General features: G+C 42.5%; 1 protein-coding gene across 1 annotated transcript in view; it reads right to left on the bottom strand.

Annotated features, from left to right (window-relative positions):
• Positions 1 to 4,620: 4,620 nt before the first annotated feature.
• Positions 4,621 to 27,660, bottom strand: part of LOC311228247 (E3 ubiquitin-protein ligase RNF19B) — a gene marked incomplete at its 3' end in the record, with an annotated part of 86,085 nt that continues 63,045 nt past the window's right edge. The window contains exons 5-8 of the mRNA XM_084314154.1: positions 24,088 to 24,202; positions 18,661 to 18,792; positions 7,192 to 7,477; positions 4,621 to 4,936 (exon numbers count right to left, since the gene is read on the bottom strand). Coding sequence (XP_084170280.1) covers positions 4,621 to 4,936; positions 7,192 to 7,477; positions 18,661 to 18,792; positions 24,088 to 24,202 — 849 coding nt within the window. The remainder of the gene's footprint in view (positions 4,937 to 7,191; positions 7,478 to 18,660; positions 18,793 to 24,087; positions 24,203 to 27,660) is intronic.

The following is a 27,660-nucleotide window of genomic DNA, read 5'->3' on the forward strand; positions in this document are numbered from 1 at the left end:
CCGGGAAGGGAACAGGGGGGGACCACAGAGGGAAAAAGTCATTATCTTTAGCGACGCCTGCCACGAGCCGCTCGGGATTTGCCACCCCGGGGAGCCCCGGAGGGACGGTAAACGATCGGCGGCTGGTCTCGATGATCCCTACCATCACCTCCGGGCGTAGATGGGCTGGCTGCAGTGGCGGAGGCGCCCTCTCTCCTCCTGGCCTTCTTCGCCAAAGGTCCAGCAGTGGCGGTGGTAGCAGCGGCGGCCACGGCGGAGGAACCTCGACGACGGCAACATCGGGCGGGGGGAAATGAGGCTGGAGCACGGAGCGCTCCTCCTGCATCTACCTGCAGGTTGAAGTCATCAGCTGCAGTGCCGACCCGAATAATCCAGCATCGGAGAGGGGTGCCGTCAGAAGTGGAGTCCTCTTCTTCTCCGGCACACGCGCCTGCTCCAGCCAAAGGTGGCGCTGGATTAGAGTGGCCAGGGCTCGCACTTTCCCAGCGGCTATAGCCTGCGGCTGAATCAGATGCAGGATGGCTCCTGCCGACTGGGCGAGCTGATCATGTTGTAAATCAGTCAGCTCCGTGCCGCCCGTCAGTATCCCGGACATGAATCTCGCCAGCTGCGCGATGTTGGAAGTAGCAGCTAGAGATTGTGTCCCGGAGATAAATGACTGGTCACTCCAAAACGCCAACCGCCTCGCCGATTTCCCTTGGGGAACCGGCTTCCGTAACGGCTCCCACACCACCTCAGGACAAAGGAGCGCAGCCATCGACGAGGAACCCCAAGGAGACATCTCACCCCCCTACAGTGTTACCTGGACAGGTGGGAGACATGTCTCCACCGGGCCTTCGAACAAGAACCCGTCCGCCTCTATCATGTAGTCCTCTGTTTCCATCGGCCATGTAGAGTCAGACGCATCCTCATCCGGCTCCAGCAACTCACCAAAACCAGGCCGTTCGCGTCTGCAAGCCACCATTTTGCGACGGGAGCGAGCTGACGCAAAAAGTTTGCGTCTCAAATCCCCCGCAACCAAAGGTGTCGGCCGCCCAACAGCGGACGACTCCCCGGAAGCAGAGGAACCAGAGCCAGAACCAGGCCATCCCACAGGAGACGGCGCTGGTGCACCAGCTCCTTGGAGAGGCAAACTACCCATCGGACGCCTACCGGGCGTGGCTGCCGACCACGAGAGAGGCCTCAACCCCGCTCCAAGACGTACAACGGAGGCGGAAATGGAGAACCGCTGGTGAAGGGTGGCGTTGCGAGTGCGGCCCTCCGAGGTAAACATTATGACTTAGCTTTTTTCTTTTGAAATATATGAGAGAAGAAAAAAGCAAGAAAAAATTTAAACACGTATCAACTTTCTTCAACTAAACAACCTCGTCAAGTGTGGGTATCTACCGAAGGCACTTCCTTGTGGTGAAAGTGAAGAAGGAGGCGAGTAGGTGACCACACACCTGCTTATGAAGGTAAGCGGATAGGGGTGTGGCCAGACGAATGTTGGTATGTAGAGGTACATTGTGGAATTATTTATTCAGTGCGCGTGCACGAAGTGAAGTCAGTGCAGACTGATGCTGAGCGGAGGCCAGAATGAAATAGAACTGCAGGTGAGGAGGCTCTTCGTCTCTGTATCGGTGACCCTCTGTCTCCTGTGTGCAGCTCAGGCAAAGAAAAGCAACCATTTACGACACAGACACAGGACGACTTTCTTTTTGTCCTTCATGGTGAAATCTTTATTGGTGTTCCTCTCCACAACCAGGCGCAGGGCCACACCGTGTCAAGTGCAATTCCATGTCCGAGTTCCCCCTTTGCAAGCATTTCACACTCAGGAAGTTTAACAGTACACAGTTATTTGTCATAAGTCATCTAGGAGGGGGTTATTATTATTACAGTATAGCCTGAGTTGGCATGCTGCTTGGTTAAAAGTCGTGGTACTCTGTGATTGACTGAGAGGGTCTCTAGGTGGTGTATATCCCCGCTGTTAGCAAACACTACTTCACAGGCTGCTGTGTGGATGGCTGTGTGTGTGTGTGTGTGTGTGTGTGTGTGTGTGTGTGTGTGTGTGTGTGTGTGTGTGTGTGTGTGTGTGTGTGTGTGTGTGTGTGTGTGTGTGTGTGTGTGTGTGTGTGTGTGTGTGTGTGTGTGTGTGTGTGTGTGAGTGTTTTTGAGATCCTGGTTACACACAAGGAAACTATAAAAAGAAGGAAGGGTCAATGCGTCACTGTGTAGCGCATGAACACACATCGGTGCCAAGTGTGGAAACGTTCAGTTCGGTTGACATTGAATTAAATGGGATTGTTATCTCCTCGTCATTTAAACAGGTTATAACCTTGGATGTTAGAATCATTGGCAGCTTGTTGCCTTGTTAACTAGCTAATGTTTAATATATTGGTTGATGTTATTTCCTCAGATAGCTTGTATATTTTTAATCTTAGTACAGGCTTCAATAGAACTGGCACCGAGCAGAGCATAGAACGCTGGTATTCTGACGTGATGACCCTTCCTTCTTTTATAGTGTCCTTGGTTACACAGCGAGTAGCAGAATCATGCAGCTGTTTGACGTTCAGAACCTCTAAATAGAAAGATGGCGTGTTGCCGTTTGTCAATGGTGCTGATGCTGATGCTTATGATGGTAGGAAATTAATAGATGACAAGGCCCCCCTTCCCAAATTTAACACACAAATAGTTTCAGCCTAGACCGCCTACTTTTATATAACCTCTGATTAATGGCCCAAATTAAATTGACATTATCAACTTCAGAGGCCAGAATGTGGGACCTATAAACACATTTACTATCCAATAGTACTGTGAGGCTGAACAACAGGACCCATTGACTATGTACATTTTTTTTAAATAGCTAAAAGCTAAAAGTGATGTTGTAATTTTGCAACCGAGGGTCTTACAGGAGGTGGATTAAGAGCCACAATTGAGAAAGTTGTGTTTTCTTGGAACTGCTATAGAGTCAGCTTCATGTCTATTGGCTGCAATTCAATGTGGCCAAAAGGAAAATAATGAAAATGAAAACATAAAATGTCCTTTGATAAAAATAATTATTAAAAAAAAAATAAAAAAGGGGGGAAAATACATATTTGGCTGCTTTTTGGGTAGATATATTGACGGACATTGGTTGCACTGTTGGATTGAATTGCAGCGGGGAGAGGTGCAGTCGACTGGAGTGCATTAAAAAAAATCCACAAGGTGTTCATTTTGTTGACGAATTGACGAGACCGCAAACAGAAATTGAACGGCATTATTATCCCAAACGGTTGAAAACCACAGCAATTATCCCTTACAAGGAAATAGCCTCTTGAATGCCACAAGTTGCGATGCTGAAAGAACGTGTGAGCCCCCCCATGACCCTGCCCCACCCCCCACCTCCTTCCATGGAAGACTTTGGATCTCAAAACGGCCAATATTGTTTATAAGATCTCATGTCATTTGAACCCATCCACCGCAACAACGGCTGACATTTTTTACAATCAACGATGTCGCAAAGCACACTTCCTTCTCCTCCTTCACGGATGATGAACCAGCCACATATAGTCTTGAAAATGAATAATTATTTCCCCAAAACCGTACATTCTCTGTAATTTTAAACCCGGGACACTGTTCTCCCCGACGCGGCGGGGAAACCGAGAAGGACTCCACGTGGCAGCGGGGGCGGCAGCAGCGGCATGCGTCTTCTGTATAAGCTTTGCATAATTCAGGTGTGAGTGCCACGGCTGCAAAACACTATAGACATGTTTTCTCTTGAGCCTGTTCACACAGTTAAACCCCCCGTCGAGCGTTTTTGTGGCACGATGGCAGCGGCTTTGGGAAGCGTTTGATATCATCTTGGTGGTGAGAGACACATTGCGTGTCAAATCTTTTGGCTACCCGCCCCCCTCCCTTACAGAATAAACCATGCTTTTTCTTGGGAATCTCTTAATAGATGTCTTTTCTCTTATATGAGGCGTGGGTTGGGGGGAGGGGGGGATGGGGTTATAGGTCACTAGGAGTAGTAGGAGGTTATAGGCTGAGGAAAAGAGGGCTTCATAACAAACATAATCGACTAGTGTTAGACGTAACTGAGGTGAATAATTTTTAGAAAGGGCACAGTAGGGGGGGGGGGGGGGGGGGGGGGGAGGCTTCCACCCACTGAACTGGTCAGCGGACATGATCTCAGTCATCATTTGAACTGGTCAGCAGACATGATCTCAGTCATTTCTGTTTGAATGTATGGTTTGTTTATATCCTGTGTATTACAGAGGAGAGCACGTCATTCTCCTTTGTAATCCCACCCACCTCTAACTCTTTAGTTTTTTCTCTCTCTCGTCGTTCTCGTTCGACATTTCCCACTTACTTCTCTCACGCTAGCAATGTCTTTGTTTAATGCATGCACGCGCACACACACACACACGCAGCCCTAAACACGCACACACACACACAGTCTTGCTCAATAGGTCCATCATTCCTCTCATATTCTCTCTAAATCCGCACAGTCTGTCTTCAGAGGGCGGAGCTAGAAGGCAACATGGTGGAAGGTCCTGCAGTGTGGAACCAGGAAGTGGACGACTAGGCCAAGTGATTTTCAGGTCAGAAACAGTCATGTCAGCCCAGTGATTAGTTTTGCTTCCATAAAAGTCGACTCAATCTTCACACGTCGTCCGCCTCAAACACCGGAGAGTCTGTCCCTTCTCCGTCTCCCAAGTCTTCTCCCGCTCTCCTCCTTCCTTCCCCCTCTCCTCCTCCCCCTGATCCTCCTCCTCCTCCTCCTCCTCCTCCTCCTGTTCTTACTCCTTCTACTTCCGAGGCACACAGGTAGTCGTAGGACTGGGACTGGGAGTGGCGGCCCGGCGACTCCTCGGTCGACAGGCTGTGGCTGGAGAGGACGCTGCTGAGGCTGGGCTGGCGGGCGCCTCGGGGGTGGGTCTCGATCTCCACACGCACCTCCATGTTGTTGGTTCCCTCCCTGTCGGTGACGACAGACAATTATATTAAGCGGCATAGTGATTTAACCCTTTCACTGCCACACTACTAACAGGTTAATAACCCTTTCACTGCGATAATACATAAGGTTAACCATATCACCGTCACACGACAAATTAACCTGTAGTGTGGTAGTGAAAGGGTTAAAAAGGTTTTGCAAGATTCCAAGTTATTTATAGAAGCAACCTTCTAGCCTCAACTTCAGATCGAGCACAACCAATAACCCCTCACAAAAGATCACGGTGTTTCAAAATAAGTATCATGGTATTTCATCATTGTACAATGGTATTATTAAGTACAAAAGGGGTGCCATGGTGATAATTAACCTTTAGCATGGCAGCACCATGGTCCATAATTTATACAATGGCTGGTAGTACAATGGTAAAACTTAAATAACCATCATACTACCATGACCATTTTTGTAAGTACATTTTGTGTTTTGTGTGTTGTTGTTGTTGTTGTTGTTGTTGTTGTTGTTGTTGTTGTTGTTGTTGTTGTTTTCTTTCAGGGAGAAACCCATATTTACTGATGTACAATATATCTTCTCCCAGACCATTAACACATTGGACGCCAGACCCGAGTATAGTCGGGTTAACTCGCCGACGCTTGAGCGCCAATCACGACTATAGTCGGGTTTTAACCGTTATTTCTTTTATTAACGATATCCATTAATTTTCATCCATCCAACCTGATGTTATCGTTGGGAATGGGTCTTAGCTCGCAAAAGGGCGAATACTGCCGCCTATCGTCTCCCGGATGGTATTGCACATCATTGGATTGGATTGGCTGGGGATGTGCATCAAAAATGTCCGGTCCAGGTTTTCCTTCTCTGGCATGCAGTATCGTTATACCACATTGACTGGGGACACTCAATGGTTTTGGATATATAACGTTGGATCAATAAACCCGATCAATATTTGGAATGGCGATCAGGAATTGGATGAATCTTTTTGCAGGACATCAGATGTGAGGTAAGGACTCTATGTTACCAGTCTTGGGTTAATCAGATGTTTTTTTCACAGCGATCACAACGTGTCTGTGTGTGTGTGTGTGTGTGCGTGCCGTGCCGTAGGTGCTGACTTAGGCACGGATAAGCGATTTTTCAGCCCGCTTCTGTATCGTGCATAAGGACACATATACTATCGATAATCTAGCGTTTATTTGAAAACTATTCATAAATCAGCTGAAAAACGTGTTTTGTGTATTCCACTAAAGGGCTATTATCGCGTCTTTCTCTGGAATGACTAGAAATCACCAAAACTATACTCGTATTCAAAACGGTATAAAATGGAAATGTACCGATGAAAAAACAATCCGTTTTGTACATGTTGACTGCAAGCAACTCATTGATAAGCGACGTGTGTATTAGACCCATAGCCATAATTTAAGATATATTTTAAGCACTCGCAAATATCCCCGTCCTCCCATTGATTAAAGCGGTGGCCATCTAGGCCTAATTTCCCGGAAGGGGCGTGGCGCTCAATGTGTTAACATGTTTTTAAAGGCGCACTGTACAGTTTTGGGGGGGGGGTTTACATTTGCAGAGCCTTAGTTCACAAAACATATTGTATATAGAGAAATATTCTGTCTAATGTCGTCATGAATAAATAAATAAACATGTTGAGGTGCTGTGAACTAAAGATAAGCCTAGAAGATAAATACATATGTTTGTAAACAGAAATGTGGGGCCTGCCACTCTAAACAACAACAACAACAACAACAACAACAACAACAACAACAACAACAACAACAACAACAACAACAACAACAGTGAAATAGGTTTAAGAAATAATGTTTTCAGGTCGCTTTCTAGCTTCAGACAGAGTTCCAGGGACCCAGTTTCCCCTCTGAGGACAGTTTGTTTATTCAGTTGTGAAAATAATACAATACCCTTTTTTGTTCCACTTCTCTGAGTTTCGAATGACTACATCCAGACTACACAGTGCACACCTGTACTTTTGTACTTGAAGAAGCTTACTGTATGCAAATAATGGCCTGTTGAGAGCCACAACCATTTTCTCCAATGAATTTAGTTTAAAAAAAAGAAAAGAAAAAAAGAAACAACTGAAAATGCAATAGTAAACCTAAATTTAAACATAAGTGCAAACACAAACCTATACGTTTAGAGAGAAAGAGATAGATAGATAGATAGATAGATAGAGGGCGGGGGAAGAGAAAGAATGAGAGAGAGAGAGAGAGCAACAAAGATGGCCGGCTGGTGAGGAGGAGGAGCCTCACCTCAAGTGGAGAGCTTGCGTATCGTTAAGCTTTCCATCAGGAATGATGACAACCACGTCGCAGTCTGATTGGCTGTCCTGCTGCGTGAGATGGGGGCGTTTTGTGGCTTCGTCCAATTGGGCACAGCCACCGGACCTGTCACCTAGCTCCGGAGGGGTGGTGCTTGTACTCGGGAGCTCGCCCACTTCCTGTTCGCTGACCCTGACTTCCTGGACACTGGTGTTGCTGACCGCTGGGTTGCTCTGGCCCGGCCAGTGATCACTGACCACATGAGAGAACAGGAGATCTTCAAGAGAGGTGAGAGGTCATCAGATCAGGCCGTGTCTGGGACGTGTGTATCGCTTCCGCAACGGAATTCAGTTTCCTGGTTCCTCTGATTGGCCCCCACGTGACCCGCCCCCCTATCCACCGTTCTGCCGCTGCCGCGCGCGGCAGAGAGCGGCCGCGGACTCGCTCGCTTCCTCAATTTATACGCATGGAAGTATTGACTGAATGAATGAGAACTTTATTTAACAGATTGCAGAATGGGTACAATACAGTACGGCTCAATACACACAATTGTTAAGGGGATGCAGACCTGAGAAAGACGTTTGTCTTGTTTACATCAGGGTCCCCCATTTTCAATTCATATAGAACGACTACGCCGTAACAAATCATTAAAAAAATATACCGTTAACTGGAATATGTTGTGCCTTTACACATATGTTGGATTATGTAATTGGTTTGTCATGACAAACAAATAAAAAAATCGCGATTTACCCACTGTGTGTTGATGTTGTAGCCACCTCCTCCGCGGCAGGCGTACTAAGCTCCCCCTTAAGCTCCAGGAGAGAGGGGAGAGGCTGAAAACCCGCAGTTCTTGCCCGCCTGATGGGAGCCGAATCCCCGCATCCGATTTGTCTGATGAATACCCCCAAACATGGAGGTCCCGAATGCATGGAAGTATTGATTGCGCCGTAACAAATCATTAAAAAAAGATACCGTTAACTGGAATATGTTGTGCCTTTACACATATGTTGGATTATGTAATTGGTTAACTGGAATATGTTGTGCCTTTACACATATGTTGGATTATGTAATTGGTTTGTCATGACAAACAAATAAAATATCGCGTCGTTCTATATGAATTGAAAATGGGGGACCCTGATGTAAACAAGACAAACGTCTTTCTCAGGTCTGCATCCCCTTAACAATTGTGTGTATTGAGCCGTACTGTATTGTACCCATTCTGCAATCTGTTAAATAAAGTTTTCATTCATTCATTCATTCAGTCAATACTTCCATGCGTATAAATTGAGGAAGCGAGGAGTCCGCGGCCGCGCTCTGCCGCACGCGACAGCGGCAGAGCGGTGGATAGGGGGCGGGTCACGTGGGGGTCGCGGCCAATCAGAGGAACCAGGAAACCGAATTCCGTTGCGGAAGCGATACACGCGTCTGGGACAAACACTCACACTATAGTGTACACTATATATTACTATACCACAATATACTATACTAGACCACAATATACTATACTATATCATACTATACTATACTATATTATACTATACTATATTATACTATACTATATTATACTATACTATACTATATTATACTATACTATACACTATACATTACTATACTAACTATACTAGACCACAATATACTATACTATATCATACTATACTATACTATATTATACTATACTATACTATATTATACTATACTATACTATATATATATATTTTTTTTGTTTTTTTAAACAAACATATAAACAAACATGACAACACACGATAAGATATACAAGCATTATGCAGTACATCCACAGCTAAAGAGATTGGTTTTATCGGGTATCACAGTGGCTAAAAAGCTGATAGCATCACAATGGTTCCAACCGGAAAAAATTTGCCCAAAGGTCTGGATTATTACATATCTCGATGTGATTTATCAAGAAATATCTACAGCAAGAATTTTGGGTCTCAATGAATCCAAAATGACAATGTGGTTAGAAGTGGTGGAGAAAATAAAAGATAGCATATAATGGTAGTGTATGGTTAGGAGCGAGGGATAATGGATGGATTATCCAATGGGGGGTCCGGGAGGGGGGGGTACGAGCTAGAGCATATGTGTGTAGGGTATTAGATAGCAGGTATTGGGGGTATATCCTGTATAAGACATTTAACTATATGGTGATTTCATTGGATGTGCACTGTTAACACTTTAATCGCCTGGAACGCCGTAACTCGTCTTTGCTCGCCATGCTCATTCTGCCGAAGACGCCGTAACTCGTCTTTGATATCAATATTTCAAAAATCTGTGATCAAAATCATATTTCTCCTCCGGAGACATGAGATGTACTGGTGAGCTCCACTCAACTGTCTAACGGTTCAAGAGCGCCATCTGGTGGCCGATCGGCAGATCGGCCAACAGGAAGTGACGCGCCAAACAGGAAGTGCTCATCCATATTTCGTCCGGGCACTCGCGATCGTTAGCTGGACTCCATCTCAACACACTGGATAATCAATCGCTCGCCCTAACTCAATAAACAACGTTATTTGGACGTATATAGTATTATACAACCTGGAAATGGTTCATCTATATCAACATCCCATAATCGAAAACTGTCTACTCCAAGCTGATCGTCCAACGGCGCGAGGAAGATACGGTAAGATCCAGCGTTATTTTCTAACATGTTCCATATAAACTGCTCTGATGACCATATGACCCACACTAGACGAATGATATAACGTTGGCCACGGAATTATAAACGACCCCCCGCCCATCCGGTCAATATCAGATGATACGTAGTAACTTCTAGAAGTACCTCCAGTTGAAATTTTTCATCTGGCACCGATCGCTACCAAACTGTATTTGATCATCAATATAATGCATTTGGGGCTATAAATCAAGTTCTGGAGAAAGCTGCAGAAAACGATAAAAACATACTTATACTTTAGACCATATTTTAGTATGAATATGTGAATGAAAAAGTATAACGTTGCTACACCCTGAACAATGGATATAGGACATTGAATGGGCCATAATAATGTCAATTTAGCAATAGAATTTAAAATGTTATAGCCCTGCAAAGAGGGGAACTTCTCCATAGACAAATAGAGCTGGCTAGGGATGGTAAATTATGAATTTAACCATGGCGATCAAAGTGTTAATAATGCTTGTACTATATTATTTATTTAACCTTTATTTTACCAGGTAGTCACTTGAGATCAAAGATCTCTTTTTCGAGCAAGACCTGGCTATACTATACTATACACCAGGGGTGGGCAATTATTTTTCCCGGGGGGCCGAATGAGCAACTGAAAATATGTTGGAGGGCCGGGCCAAAATTCCAAACTCAATTATGCATAATATACATTTTATTTCTATATAAAAAGCAGTAAATGGCATTGTTTTGACCCCTGGTAAGAGTGTATGTTATTATTTGGCAATTAAAAGGTGAGGTTAGCTTTCAAAAATATCATTTATTCAAATTGAATTTATTTCCAAAATGATAAACAAAATGTGAAACATTAATAACAAGGGGCATGTATGAAAAAGTGCTATACAAATAAAGTTATTATTTTGATTTTCATATACTATTGAAACAAGGATTTTCTTAGCTTTCTAAAGACATCACATCATCTTATAGCCAAAATAAATGTCACTGAACTGTGTAAAGAAAAGTGTCCCAGTAGCCTTTTTTTACTTTACATGCTTATATTAAACATTTAATGTTTTCAGAACTGTGCAAAAAAAAAAAAAAAAAAAGATCAAGTGTCCCATTTCACTTGTTATATTTCCACATTTTTGTGTTCTTCAGCTCTATCTTTTTTTTTCATTCAGTGTGATAAATCCAGTCTCTGTTGAGCTTTAACAAGTCCATCAAAGTCAGGTTGCTTGTCTGAGGTGGAGATGCGAAGCACAGCTGCCAGATGTTCATCAGTGAGAGAGGATCTGTACCTGGACTTGGTAAACGTCATGACTGAGAATGTCTGTTCACATATAGGTGGATCCAAAGAGAACCAACATCTTCTGAGCATGTCTCCTCATGTTTGGAAAGTTCTCCTCCTTGAGAGCAGAGTAGAACTCTAGCAGTGATGCTGACTTAAAGTGCTCTTTCAGTAGTGAATCAGACTGCAGGTCAACAATGAGTTCAAGCTGAACATCAGTGGGTGCACTATCAACACTGCAGGTAAAGGGAGAGGAAACCAGCTGCATTTCATCCTCAACCTTTTTGAAATCTTGAAAACGCCTTGAAAATTCATCATGCAGTGCTCCCAACATGGATGAGTACCTGTGCCGGTGATCATCTGATGGTTTGACTTCTTTCAAGGTTTTCATGTGTTTGAGATTGTTGCTGCCTAGTTGCCTTGAAATTAATTGCAACTTTGTCATGAAGGCTTTCACATGGCTATGCATTTTATGAGCAAAAAATGCCCTTGCCCTGCAGTTGTGTGTTCAGTAGGGATGGGTACCGTTCACATTTGAACCGATACGGTACCGGTACCGGTACCTGTGAATCAATACCGGTACCCAACGGTACCTTTTTTCTGTACTTTAGTCTCTAAAAATGTTATCTACCTACCCCAGGGCTGTACGTTAACTTTTTTTTGCACATAGCACTGGTGCTACAGAGCCAGAGGTTGATAGTTTTGTAGCACAGGCCAAAATCTTGTAGCACGAGTATAAAACGTCTCTAAAATCTCTAAAAACAACCACAAGTAGTACAGTTCATTACTTAAATAGGTATGTGACTGGCAAGGGACATGAATCTTGCATACAGGGCACACAAAATCCAAACTTTAACAGAAATGCTTTCAGACAAATTCTCTCTTTATTTGCCCATAATGTAAAACAAAAAAAACAAAGAGAGAGAGAGAGAGAGAGGAGAGAGAGAGAGAGAGAGAGAGAAGAGAGAGAGGAGAGAGAGAGAGAGAGAGAGAGAGAGAGAGAGAGAGAGAGAGAGAGAGAGAGAGAGAGAGAGAGAGAGAGAGAGAGAGAGAGAGAGAGAGAGAGAGAGAGAGAGAGAGGAGAGAGAGAGAGAGAGAGAGAGAGAGAGAGAGAGAGAGAGAGAGAGAGAGAGAGAGAGAGAGAGAGAGAGAGAGAGAGAGAGAGAGAGAGAGAGAAGGAGAGAGGAGAGAGAGAGAGAGAGAGAGAGAGAGAGAGAGAGAGAGAGAGAGAGAGAGAGAGAGAGAGAGAGAGAGAGAGAGAGAGAGAGAGAGAGAGAGAGAGAGAGAGAGAGAGAGGAGAAGAGAGAGAGAGAGAGAGAGAGAGAGAGAGAGAGAGAGAGAGAGAGAGAGAGAGAGAGAGAGAGAGAGAGAGAGAGAGAGAGAGAGAGAGAGAGAGAATTAATCGGCATGCATGTATGCGATTCGAGGCGCAACGTGAGCCGCGCCAGGGGACCAATCCAAGTGCTCCTGTCCGTCTTCGTCAAGGACGCCACAGCGTTAGCGATCTTGTTGTTGTGCATGTTTTTCCATTGGGTTTATCTTATCGGGGGGGGAAACCCTTGCGAGCACGGGGGAGAACATGCAAACTCCACACAGAAAGGCCTGGAGATACCCCACCTGGTAACTGGCATCATGGAAACCTGGTCATACCATATAACCGATATGAAGCAGTCTGAGACCAGGCAGCGCTGGTGTGGACTCAGATTACAGGGAAAGCTAGAAAACAACCTAGAAACACCTAGAAACCAACATAACAAATAGATATAATGCATACAAACACCTGTACATATTTGTGGAACCAAATAAATAAATGTATTATTATTATTATAATTATTCATGTGTGTGTGCGTGTGTGTGTGTGTGTGTGCACTGCACACGTGTCACAGTTCCAGCATCATGTCTGCTGGCCACTTTTTCAGATCCACACACACACTATTGCATTAATCAGAAGTACAAGGAACTCTGCATGAATGAAAAGTGCTTTATAAATAAAATGAATTATTATTATTATTACCTTATTTGCATATTGTCTCGTTATTAGATAGATAGATAGATAGATAGATAGATAGATAGATAATTAATACTTTATTGATCCCGGAGGGGAATTTAAGTAGCTATACGATGGAGTTCTTTTTACAGAGTAAAATTAGCGGCTTAAATTTAGTGAACAGCATTTCTTCCTTGGCGATGCAATATGCCACATTCATCTTAAACTTTACCTCACGGAGATCAGCATCATCCGCTCTGGTCGTCTGTTTACTCAGCGAGTGCAAGAGGGTGCCGGCCCGCTCAGGGGTTTGTTTAGCGTTGAAGGCATCCCGGGCAAGAATGTGTCGATGGGACGTATTGTGTTTATTAATGTTATCCCTTTTTAGGATATTGTTACCCGCGACATAGGGATTCTCTGGTCGGATCTTTTCCGGAGTCTCCCGGCACCAGTGTAATAGCTGCGCTTCCTCATTAAAAAATATCCACGGAAAATCATTTTTCCACTCTGCGTTATATCTGTACATCTTGTTAATCTTCTCCTTTTGTCTCGTTTCTATTAACGGTGGTCCCTCTCGGGTGCTCGTTTGGGGTTTTGATCTTGTACTTCTTTTGTTGGATTTAATACCTTAAAAAAGCGCTTCATCTTGTCGAAGTCACCCAGTCACTGTACATTGGCTCGCAACTTGCGGGGATATTGTTCGCTAGGGATTATGGGATTTGGTGTTTGATTATGGACTCTACGCGAGACGGGACATTGTTTTTAATCGCACGAGACTACAAGTACCAAGTGGATAGCGTGGCGCCGTGGTCCATTCAATTTACCGTCACACTTTCTTTTTTTTTGCTTGCGCCACGGGCCATCGCACCAGTGCTACTGAAGTCAATTCATTCATCGCACAGACTGACGTCAGTGTTGCACGTGCAACATATATCTCGCACTGTACAGCCCTGACCTACCTCAGTTGTGAAAAAAGAAATCCAAACTTCAAATAACCACACTTTCGACTGTTTTCGGCTTGCCCCGACTGCTTTGTTGTTGAATCAAGTCAAATCCTAGGTAAGCGTATATTGTGCGTGTGAACGTTGACATGAAAAAAAGTAAAAAAATAAAATAAAAATGTATATTATATAAAAAAAAATAAAAAATTATTATCATGTAATCTTTCGCGGTCAGAATCAGAATGGTCAGAATCATCCCGCGGGCCGTACAATGCCCAGGTCTGCTATACACTATACATTACTATACTAACTATACTAGACCACAATATACTATACTATATCATACTATACTATACTATACTATATTATACTATACTATACACTATACATTACTATACTAACTATACTAGACCACAATATACTATACTATATCATACTATACTATACTATATTATACTATACTATACACTATACATTACTATACTAACTATACTATACCACAATATACTATACTATATCATACTATACTATACACTATACATTACTATACTAACTATACTAGACCACAATATACTAACTATGTCATACTATACTATATTATGCTATACTATATTATACTATACTATATTACTATATTATACTATACACTATACATTACTATACTATACTAGACCACAATATACTATACTATATCATACTATACTATATTATACTATATTACTATTGTAACTGAGGGGTACAATTCCCTGACTGTATTACTAGATATGATACTTACTACCACTACCTTTGTACTTAATATTCGGCCACCCAGTACACGGCATAAATATATTATCATGAACACTCTCACGTAGATGAAACGGATCCAACACAAATGTACGAATTAGAAACAGGTCTTTATTTCCTACACAGCGATGGTGTGTAGAATAAGCACTTAATCACTTAATTACATTTATGAATTGAAATAGTATGCACTTTTATGGCAAGGAGTATTCGTCGGTATATCAATAGAGAATGTCCAATCTCTGAAGGCGCAGGTGGTAAATATACGACCTGGAATAGTTAAGGAATAACAGCAATGATACTTTAATGATTATAGGCTGGATACACTAGAGGGGGTTAATCCGGTCGCTTGTAAGCCGACAGGAGTAGGAGGGGGGGGGGGGGGTAGAATCCAGCTGCCTCGTCCGGCCAAGGGTATCCCAGGTGAACCCACTGTAGTGCCGTTCAATGCGCCGGCGATCCTTGGACCACAGATGAAAGCAGGTGGACTCTTTGTGGGCCGGCTCTCTCCGGTCCACGGGGGAGAGACGTGAAGAGACCTCGTCTTGCAGAGCGTCTCCTCACCTTGCGTCCTCTCCAGGGGGGGGGGTTCCAACACACGGCAGTGTCGGGGGTCTTTATCCATGGAATAATCAAAGTATCCAAAGCATAATCCGTGCCTGGGAAGGCGGGCTGTCGTCGGTAGAATAATCCGGTATACAGGTCCACTCGCTCGTCGGCTCTGGGGCTCCTCGGGTGCAGCTTCACATAGGGTCAACCACCCTGGGTAAGCAGCCAGTTCTCTGCCCGAAACGATGGGGTACTGACTACGGTAGTATTCTCACCGCACGAAGCACTATATATTAACAGACTATTATTAGCTTAATAGACTACGTCCAACTCGACGATATAGTGCCAAATATGACTATTCAAATATTAATATACACGATGTCTCAATACCGATGGTAGGCGAACTTGGCCTTACTCCCACACGTGGCGTCGCGGGGAGGCTTTACGTCTGTGACTCTATTGGAGGGTAAGAAACTGGACTGAAAAGAAAGTCCTACTTTAGTAGCGCAGTATATATACGCACTATGAACAAATAGTCCCATTAGTGGTGCGGTAGCCAAATTCCTACGCGGAACTAGGACTTGTTCGTACATGTCGAGCGGTACGTTTGAACTGGGTCTGAGGGGTATGGCAGCCTGGCACCAAGGTCTCGACCAATAGTAGAATGGAGACTATTATGGGATGTTCAGTAGGCTAGAATGGATATTCAATGCATATTGTACAAGGAATATACAAGGGATATCAGGGAATATTAGAGAATATACAAATACAATTAAATATATATATATAAATAAATATATATATTCGGTTTAATCTGGCCCTTCACAACAACTATGTTATACTACACACTATACACTATATCATACTATACTATATTACTATGTTATACTACACACTATACACTATATCATACTATACTATATTATACTATACTATATTATACTATACTATATTACTATATTATACTATACACTATACACTATATCATACTATGCTATACTATACTATATTATACTATACTATATTACTATGTTATACTACACACTATACACTATATCATACTATACTATACTATATTACTATATTATACTACACACTATACACTATATCATACTATACTATACTATATTACTATATTATACTACACACTATACACTATCATACTATACTATACTATATTACTATATTATACTACACACTATACACAGTGGTTCCCAAAGTCGGGGTCGCGACCCAAAGGTGGGCCGCGAGCAGCCACGGGTGGGCCGCGAGATGATTTAAAAAAAATTAAAAATAAATAAAAAAAATTAAAAAAAAATATTTTCTTTATTTTTTTTTTTTTTATTATTCTTTTTTTGTCAGGCCACTGAACTTAGAAGCAGGCCAGGACAGTGTTTCTAGTTGTATTCTAAAATTCTATTCTATTGTATTCTAAAATGTGACTATATGGTTTTATATTAACTTAATAAATAAACAAAAACGAAAAAATCTACTTATTTCAACGAACATTTCAAACTAAATAACAGATTATGCACATAAAACGCTGAAAACAACCGAAGCAACAATAGTATTTTAATGAGGCTATTATTATTATCATTATTATTTTGCAACAAGTTAGCCCTCTCATAAATAGCACATATAAATGAATAACTAACTTGAACTAACTTAATAGGATTGAAGTGATATTTGGCTTAAAAAATCGGTCGCCTGGCAAAAAAAGAAAAAAAAAAGCCTGACATTGGGCCGCGGCTCTCTGACGCCTTATTTTCTGGGCCCTGGCCTGAAAAGTTTGGGAACCCCTGCACTATATCATACTATACTATACTATATTACTATATTATACTACACACTATACACTATATCATACTATATGACTATACTATAGATACACAATAATATATTATTTGGAATTATACTATACATATAATATACTATATTATACACACTGTACTATAGTATAGTATATTCTCATTTTGCTTGTATTTCAGTCCATGAGCATCAGTATGCAGATCATCTTATCATATAGAAATGAATAATTTATTATATTTATTTATTTATTATAATTAATAAAGCACATCTCTGGTGTCACAACTACATTACAGTCACAGTGATCTTTGTCTTTAGATAGGTACTGGATATGAAGAGGTGAAGAGAGTGAAGGCTCTCAGATAGTCTAGAAGTGCAGGACTCTATGCGGACGGGCAGTCCCAGACAGGCAGTCCCAGCTCTCTGATCCACCATCTCTGTTGAGCCTCACTCATTGCCAAGCCTTTCATATGTAGGTGCGCAGACCAGGGTCAGGTACCGTTCACATTTGAACCGATACCGGTACCGGTACCTGTGAATCGATACCGGTACCCAATGGTAAATTTTTTCAGTACCTTTTAGTCTCTACAAATGTAATCTACCTACCTCAGTTGTAAAAAATTTGTCCAAAACTTCAAATAATTTATTATCATTATTTATTTAGAACAATTTGTTAATATATAATATATAATATTGCAGTGAGCGTTGTCTGCATCTAGCTTTGTAAAGTGTAACCACGCTTTACACACTTGCCATCGCCCCGACTGCTTTGTTGTTGTTGAATCAAGTCAAATCCTAGGTAAGTGTGTCTTGTGCTTTGTGAACGTTGACGTGAACGGACTACAATGTATCGACGTAAATCATCGACGTAAATTATGACAGTTAGGGTAGACCATCGCCTGCACCTTGTGTATACTGTTTACTTTTACTCATAGTACATAATTCATATAGAACTTTCTTTTATTGCCTATATTTATTGTAACATGATTATAACCGATAGGGCATTACAGACCCTCATCTGCACCTTTGGTATACACTGTTTATTTTTCTCCTATTTTTACATTCATATATATAATTATATTGTTTACACTGTTTATTTTTCTCATATTTTTATAATCAGATTGAATGGAATTACCTATATTTATTGTCTTTCTTCTATTACCCTGCCCATACCTGTGTACCTCCCTTCCCCCATGCAGGTGTGATGCCTGAATGTCCCCATGGGGATCTTATGTTCAGTGGGGCAGCTCCCACCCTCTGGAACTCCCTCCCCAAAAAACTCCTCAAAACCCACCCTCTTCAACTTGGCCTTTAACCCCTAATTTTCCACTTTGAATGTTGTGTCTGTCCACCATGTTTGTTATTTTTGTTTGTTTTTCCACCTATGCAAAGCGACCTTGGGTCTTATGAAAGGCGCTATATAAAAAAAGTTATTTGTATAATGTGATCTTCTCTCTGTAGTAAAGCGAGTGCTTACAGCTGGCCAGGTCCTCCAGCTGGATCATGTGTGTCTCAGGAGGCTGGCTCTGAGGCCGACACCAGCCGCTCCTGCAGAGGGACATGGGCACCACCCCGTAGACGTAGGTCAGCATGAGGGGCACGCCCACTCCTGCAGGGAGACACACCCACGCACGCACGCACGCACACACACACACACACACACACACACACACACACACACACACACACACACACACACACACACACACACACACACACACACACACACACACACACACACACACACACACACACACAGTGTTTAGAAGACAGTCTATGCTGGTGTGCGCTGGAATAAATTAAAGTTGCACCAGGTAGTTTTCAGAAGAAAGAAACACCTCTATACAATAACTAGTTATAAATGCTTGAATTTTGTTTATAATCTCGACACAAAATCCAATCTATCTATCTATCTGTCTGTCTGTCCATCTAATCATAAGGGAATGACGAGAGAGAGAGAGAGAGAGAGAGAGAGAGAGAGAGAGAGAGAGAACAAAAGAGAGGTCGGAGCTACCCTCGATCGTCCGCGAGAACAGAGAGGGCCTTTCAGACTGAAAAGCGATGGTGGAGGAGGAGGGTAATGGAGTGATGGATGAAAAGATAGAAAGAGAGAGAGAGAGAGCGAGAGAGAGAGAGAGAGAGAGAGAGAGATCTATGGGGCAGGAGGTGAAGTTAAGCCAGGTCCCGTCAGCACATGGCGTGGTGATGGTTATGACAGCACAGAGGCGGCAGACGGCACTGAAGTCTACTTCTCTGCCAGTGCCAGACGTGCCACCTAATGCAGGTATTAGTCATCCCAATGGGCAATTCTGCACGCAGCGCATGTGGGTGGGTGCGTGGGTGCGTGTATGTGTGCTGGTGCGTGCAAGTATATGTGTGTGTGTGTGTGTGTGTGTGTGTGTGTGCGTGTGTGTATGTGTGACGGGGGGGTGTTCTGACCTGAAGACTTGAGTGTGAGTTGATATGCCTACACACATGTGAGTTTGTGTGCGCCAGTGTGGTTACGTAAGAATGCAGGTTTAAAATATCTGTGAGTGTATTTATTTATAAGTAAAGAATAGAATATCTTCCCAAGTATTTCAACACTGGCAGTTGTTTGACATTGTGGCTGTATTTTGTGTATATAATCACGCTTGTTTGAACCCCTCAATCCAAGATAGTTATGACCATATCTATGCATATTCACGTACATTATTGAAGAGCTTGATTTGTAAATACGAATATAGATGTTTTACTCCAATGTTGACAAACCTTACCAATGTAAACAAACATTTTACAGCCCAAAATAATAATACAATAAAATACTGCAAAACACACTTCATGTTGTCTACTATTAGTCCTTGTATCAAGAGCTCAGCCAGTCAACTACTCTTATTTCTGGTGGTGGGACTACCCATTTATTTACATTTTGGATTACTGATGGTCCTTTAAGGGAAGTTAGTGAGCTTTAAGTTGTGGGTATTTTTGTCAGATGGACATATTGCGTTTTAATATCAGGATCCTATATTTCTATATTCCTTGGGACAATACTTTACAATCCATATACCTGTACAGAAACAGATCCAATTTTCCTCTATTTAGTAGAAAAAGAATTGTGGAATCAGTCTTCTTATCAGTTTTGGACTATGGTGATGTAATTTATAGGCATGCTGCGGCATCAACTCTTAAACCTCTGGATTCTGCATATCACTCAGCTCTCAGATTTATAACTGGTGACAGATATGATACTCACCATTGTGTCCTGTATGATAGGGTGGGTTGGCCTTCTCTTGCAGAAAGGCGCAACAAACACTGGTATTTATTTATTTTTAAAGCCCTTATTGGTAAACAACCTGTTTATATCTCCTCACTGTTAAATTGGAATATTGGAACCTATTCAACTCGATCGAATGACTGGATGGTTCTTAGGGTTCCTCAGATTTGTTCTGAGCTAGGGAAGTCAGCCTTTTCCTTTGATGCCTCCAACTCATGGAATGTCCTTCAACTCACGCTAAAATTGGAGGTTCTCCCTTCCCTTGGAATGTTTAAATGTATGATTTCAGACCATTGTGTGACTACCTGTAACTGTTTTAGTTGATATTTTAAAATTATTTTTAAACGTTTTTAATTTGTTTTACTCTGGTGTTTAAATTTCTGTGAATATTGTTTTTATTATGTACTGTACAATCGTCGTTTCTGTAAATGAGGGAAACCTCAGATGCTTACGATTTTAAATAAAGGTTGAAATGAAATATGGATTGCTATCTATCTATCTATCTATCTATCTATCTATCTATCTATCTATCTATCTATCTATCTATCTATCTATCTATCTATCTATTTATCTATCTATCTATCTATCTATCTATCTATCTGATAAGAGTACACTGTCCAAATAGGTTTTGATTCTCACTCTCTGTGTAGGAGATCGTGTTTAACTACATGACTATAACCATAAACAGACTAGTCATTTAGAGATAATGTTTAACTACTTAACTATAAACAGACTAGTCATTTAGAGATAATGTTTAACTACTTAACTATAAACAGACTAGTCATTTAGAGATAATGTTTAACTACTTAACTATAAACAGACTAGTCATTTAGAGATAATGTTTAAACAGATAGTCATTTAGAATGTTTGTAAATGTCAGGTCAGTAAACAGCTTCTGATGGAAGTAGTGTGTATCTGTGCGTCCCGTGTATGCATGCGTGTACTGTGTGCTTGTTTTCATCTTTGTGTGTACCTGTCTGTCTTTGTATGTGTGTGTGTATGTGTACAGTATGTGTGTGTATGTGTATGTGTAGGTGTATGTGTATGTGTGTGTGTGTGCATGCTAGTGATCATCATGCACATCGCTGCGTGTATTAGTGAGTGTGTGTGTGTGTGTCTGTGCGAGCGTGTCTGTGCGAGCGTGTGTGTGTGTCTGTGCACATGGACTCCTCTCTGCCAGATGGAGATCCATGAGAGGTAGCTAGCGTGGCCAGTGGAGTGTGAAGAGACACAGGGCCTCTCTCTCTCTCTCTCTCTCTCTCTCTCTCTCTCTCTCTCTCTCTCTCTCTCTCTCTCTCTCTCTCTCTCTCTCTCTCTCTCTCTCTCTCTCTCTCTCTCTCTCTCTCTCTCTCTCTACAGTTCTGACTCATCACTTTGGAGAGGAGTATCCCGGTTACACAGCAGAGAGCACGCTTAGCTAATTCCTCATGCCTCATTTCTAAATTCCCTGCATTTACATATTTATCTCGCTATATAACAGTCTTACAGTATTATATATGCAGCATTTGGAGCATACATCTGGTACTAAAACAGTCGCTTTTCCGCACCTACTCCCGAACTCACTGCTCTCTGTATAGTTTGCTTGATTGGCTGCAGCCTAAGGCAAGAAGGCAACTTTAAATGTGTTCACTTTAACTGTCCTTCTTACTTGAAACAGTCTCTGGAACCATATACATCACCATGCCCGCTTAGACTTTCACAACATCCCTATTTTACTGTTCCCAGAAGAATATTTTCTGAAGCTGGACGAAGGTCATTCCATTACAAAGCTCCATCTGACTGGAACAACCTTCCTCTTTCTCTCAGATCTGTTACCTCTCTTGGCCGCTTCAAGACTTCACTGTATTCACATCTTGAAACTACCTGTTCATGCTTTTAACACTGCTTGTACATACGTCTATTTCTGACTTTGAGATAGGTCATTGTACTGTATACTTGACTTCTTTGTTTAAAATGAGTTGGTGAATGGGGGTGTGGGTGGGAGAGGGTGAGCAAGCTACAGTAACTGTATCTGTACATGTGTGTATTGTGTATTGTGTACTTGTACTGTATGTAATGTTTTACGTTTGTGCATAGGACCCCCTCTAAAATGAGATGCTGCATCTCAAGGGGCTATCCTTTCAATAAATTCTGACCAAATTCTGAACTACGCATGCGCAGATTGATTAACCTAGACTCCGTGGGCAATCTGTGCATGTGTAGTTCGGGAGTAGGTGCGAAAAAGCGACTATAGCTCGGCCGAGAAAGTACCGATCGACATGGAATTGGTCGCTCTGTGTTCAGGAGACTCAGGTGTGTAAAAGTCAATTGGATCATGTCTCCAGCCTCCCCACAGCCGTAGCTACAACCACTTAATGTCAAGGCTCTCATCCACATTCATTAATTTTCTCCCCCCGCTCTCTCTCCCATGATTTCAGAATACCGGAAGTGTTGCGTGGTCCATTAGGTTCTATTGCTACTCCTTTTAACTCCTTTTCTGATATAAACATGTTTATTCACCACTGATTTGCTGCCAAATCCCAGAGTATAATTTATTTGACTCTATATTTTGAAGCCTTGGACCCAAACGGAGACCAAGCTGGTGTTAAAATGGAGGCTCTCATGGGGACATGTACATTGTGAGAAGGTGAGAAGATGGCGGCTGCTGTTGCTGGGTCGTGGCTAGAAGGTATCTGCATTTCCTCAAACTTTCAACTTAAACGTTGTTTAGAAAAACTTAAGCCTTACCTAACCTTAAAGGTAGAACCTGTAATACAAAAGAGCCCCACTTGGTATTGCACTTTGTTTACTTTTTCGTTTTTTTCTCCAGACCTCTCTTGGCAGAGCCTGAGATGTGGCCAGCTCAACACCAACCCACACGCCAGACCAAAACTAAAAAATGTAAACAAAGTGCAATACCAAGCCGGGCTCTTTTGCCTAGAGGTCGCTGTTTGATGGCATCACAGAGTCTACCTTTATTTTTATTTTTTTTCTCCACCTGATTTTAAATTTTTTCTCCCCGTCCCAATTTAGTCATTATGCCAATTCCCCCCCTCCCCTACCTGGTTGTTGTGCGCATGTTCCTCCTACTGGTCGGTACAAGGGAACCCTGAAGTCCACCACGTGCTTCCTCCAACACATGTGGAGACAGCCAGTGGCTCTTTTTTCACCTGGCAGCGAGGACTCTCATTGGTGAAGCGTAATGCGTGGGAGGTCACGCTGCCTTCACCACTTCCTGCCTTTCGCTGAGCAGACCCATGCGCAGACCTGACGCATCGCTGTCCACAACGCCAGATTACCACCCACGACTCCCCCCCCCCCTAACTCAGCCAAACGAGTTAGTATGACGACCGGCCCAAGCCGCAGGGCAACGCTGACTCCGGGAGTCGAGACCGCAGCCTCTTGCATTGGTGACGAGCGCAATCTCCGCTACGCCACCCGACCGCCCTCTACAGAGTCTATACCTTTAACCTAACTGGAGTACTTTATGTAAATAAACGAATGTAAATAAAGTCCTAATCAACCACAGGAAAAAAGGTACATAATGTACATCGCATCCCACTTTCACCTACAATAGAGATGAAACGGTGTGATCGTCATCGCTTGCTAAACGACGATGCGTTTCAATGAACCTTCCAGCCGCGACCCTCTTGCCACTGTTCAGTTCCTTACCCACAGTGATGGCTGCTATGACCGGCGACACGAACACCGACATCATCACTCCACTCGCCACCGTCACGTAGTGTTTGCTTCCTGAGATGTTGTTCTTCTTGCAGCGACCGTGAACCTGGGAAGGAATTGGCGGTAATAAAAAAATCTATTTTGACGATTAGAACAACGGACGTCTGATCTTCTCTCAGGGAACCCCACCGGTGAAGATTATTATTGTTTTTGTTAGATGTGATTAAAGGTGCGATAGGTAACATCGAGCCGCTAGATGGCGCACTAGAGCAGCAGGTGCGTTCCCACCTGGGGACATGGGGAATAGGGAGGGGATACGCAACATGTAAAACAACAACATTCATTTTTGACCTGCAAAAGATTTTTTAAATGATAAATTCATTAATCGATAATTTAGTGGGATAATAATAACAATTCATTTTATTTGTATAGCGCTTCTCAAGAACCCGAAGTCGCTGGGATGAAAAGCAATACTTTTATTCTGCAACTTTCTAAAAGCTCTGTGGGTGTATTTTTTTTGTATGTATAAATGATTACTCTACATAACAAGATGTTATCTATAGCACCTTTCATCTATAGTTCACTTTTAGAATTGGAGATAAGCGGTTAGAAAATGGTGTCAAATGACACATTCTTTACTGAAGCAAAGCTCTGAAAGGATTTCCCGAGACATCAGGTGTGAGACTTGAGTTAATTATTGTTAATCAAAGGTTTGTTAACATCATCATTTTAGTCACAACATCTATTGTGGCCCCTTAACACTTTGAGTGCCAGAAACGTAGATCTTCTTTTATTATCTATTGCCATTCATAATTCAGCCGGTCTAAACCACATTGCATGCGTGCACGACAAAGGATAATAGTGATGATCTAGCGTTGATTTCAGGAAGATCCGATAATCGGGCGAAAAATGACAACGTGTTTATTGAATTACACAAAAACGCTCTTTTCGTGTCTTTTCCCTGGAATTCAAAACGGTATAAAACGGAAATGTACGGATGAAAAAATAATCCGTTTTTTGCACGTTGACCAGAAGCAGCTCAATGAGACTCAACTGCGTTATTAGACCCATAGCTATACTATAAAATATAGGTTTAGGTCTACAAACTACAACTTTACATGGGGTTAATGGACGGCAAGGCCAGGTCACTTCCCGGAAGGGGCGTGGCACTCGATGTGTTAAAGTAAAGCATTATCACATGAATGATCTCAGTCTCTAAATGACCCAATGAGCTAAACTTGTGAATTAAACCTCCTCGCCTTCTTTCTGAGCAACACATCTAATTAATTACACATCTGATATGAATTACACATCTAATAAATTACACATCTGATATGAATTACACATCTAATTAACAGCTAGAAACTAAAACTTTCACAGTGAACGCTCGATAACTCAGAATGTACTAATGTACTGTATACTAAGTGTAATCAAATGGTTGTGGTCATAGTCTTAAGAATTCCTTTTTCGGTAATGTGTTGTTTTATGCTAATGCTTTAAAAAAATATATTATCATGGGCGGCTAAGTGGCGCAGTGGGCAAGGCGCTCGCCACTAACGCAGGAGATGCTGGGTTCGAGCCCAGCTCTCTGCGTTGCTACCAGTTTGGCTGGTTGTTCATACTAACACAATTGGCAGTGTTAGGGGTGGGAAAGCTGGTGGGTGGGGATTGGACGTTGTGGACAGCGACTCCTACAGGTCGGTTGGTGCGCCTGTACAGCAGAATCAGGAAGCATCGGGGGCAGTGTGAGCCTCCCACGCGTTACTCCTCGCCACTGAGAGATCGCGCTGTGCAGGTGAAAAGATGTGACAGCTGCCTCCTTGTGTACCGGAGGGGACACGTGATGCAAGGCTTGGTCCTCACTGCAGCCGACCAGTGGGAGGCATAGTCTAGCAACGTTCGAGACAGGGGAGGGGAGAATTGAAGGGAGAATTGGCGAGGCGAAATTGGGATGGGAGAAAAATTGAAAAATAAGGAGAAAAAGTGGATAAGAAAAAAATATATATTATCATTCTTTTTTTATTCACATTCAAAAAAAATTTACAGACTCAAAACATACATCCAACTTTAATTAAGAAGAAAGAAAAGAAAAAGACTTACAACACAAATCATATGCAGATAGGGGGCAAAGTTTGGCTTCATATTTTATCAAACTTATCTGAGGAGCCTAAGATCAGTTTAAGATGCTGCATCACATTCCAAAAATGATTGATTAATGAATTTATAATAAAAAAAAATTTTGGTCCAAAATGACTGTTGTTGTTTCCATGTTGCGTGCATGTATCCCCTCCCTACTTCCCATTTCCCCATGTGAAATGCACCTGTTTGGATAAATGACACACTGGTGCTCTAGTGCGACATCTAGTGGTTGTATGTTATCTCTATGCACAGGGATCTCAAACTCGCGGCCCGCGGGCCAATTGCGGCCCGCTGGATGATATTTTGTGGCCCCCTACTTGACATCAAAGTTTAATGTTAGTGGGGCCCGCGCGAAACTTTTTGCCGAGTCGTTGTGCGAGTTGGATGTTTTATTTATTTTATCACTTGTAGGCTACCATAGCGCAGGCTCATGACAGCAACGTTACGTTAGTGACTTGGTTGAAATGTGATTCCGGAGTGATACCAAGTGGAAGGAAAATATATCCAGTGCGTATGGCAGGCATCCTCGAAATTCTCCGCTGTCTCCTCTGCAGGCAGTGCTCTGCCTGTCTGTGTCTGTCTGGCTACTCTGGTCCAATCACATTCAGTGTCCCGTCAGCGTTTCCCCCCCCCCCCCCCCCCCCACCCACCCACAGTCTGCGAATCAGAGCAGAGTAGGGCGGGTTTTCACGGAATGCGTGTTGTCTCTTTCAGCGGGTCCGAGTCAGAGCGAGAGTTGACAGCGCATCTACAGGTAGTCTAATCTGCAGGTACTGTATAGTAACCTCGTTCCCAGTTTTACAGTATCTCTGTGAGATAAATGTAGCTAGTAGCCTAGTTTCGCCAGCAGGCAGTTAGTAGAAAAATATGGCATGCTCATGCTGAATGGACTGAAAAATATGCGTGCATCCTCCCAGCACCAAACCATGGGTAATATGCTAATATGCCAAGAAACGGTAGCTCTTGTGAAGAGTGGCAATTTGAAACGCCACTATGAAACAAAACAGTTATTTTAATGCAGCCTTTCCTCAAAATTGAGTGCTAAGAACCACAAAAATAAATGGAATGAAATCATCATATCAAGCTGCAAGCAGAATTATTGTTAAAGCTATGTCACAACGAGAAAAAGCAACCAAGTCCTCACTCAGTGGCATAGGTGTTGGCTAAACACAAGAAGCCATTCTCTGATGCATACCTAATAAAATAATGTATGACTGAAGTGATGGAGACCATGTTTGAAGGCAAACAAAAGCAAATCCTCCTCAGATAGCACAGCAACCAGAATAACTGAAATACTGGCTGATGATTTGATTAAACAGCTTTGTGATAGAATAAAAAAAAATGCACAGTGCATTTCCATAGCTGTGGATGAGTCCACTGACACCACTGAGAATGCTCAGTTGCTGGTGTTTGTGAGGTTTTAGT

The sequence above is a fragment of the Notolepis coatsorum genome (assembly GCF_963971535.1).
Source record: "Notolepis coatsorum genome assembly, chromosome: 5".
NCBI classification, from domain to species: Eukaryota; Metazoa; Chordata; class Actinopteri; order Aulopiformes; family Paralepididae; genus Notolepis; species Notolepis coatsorum.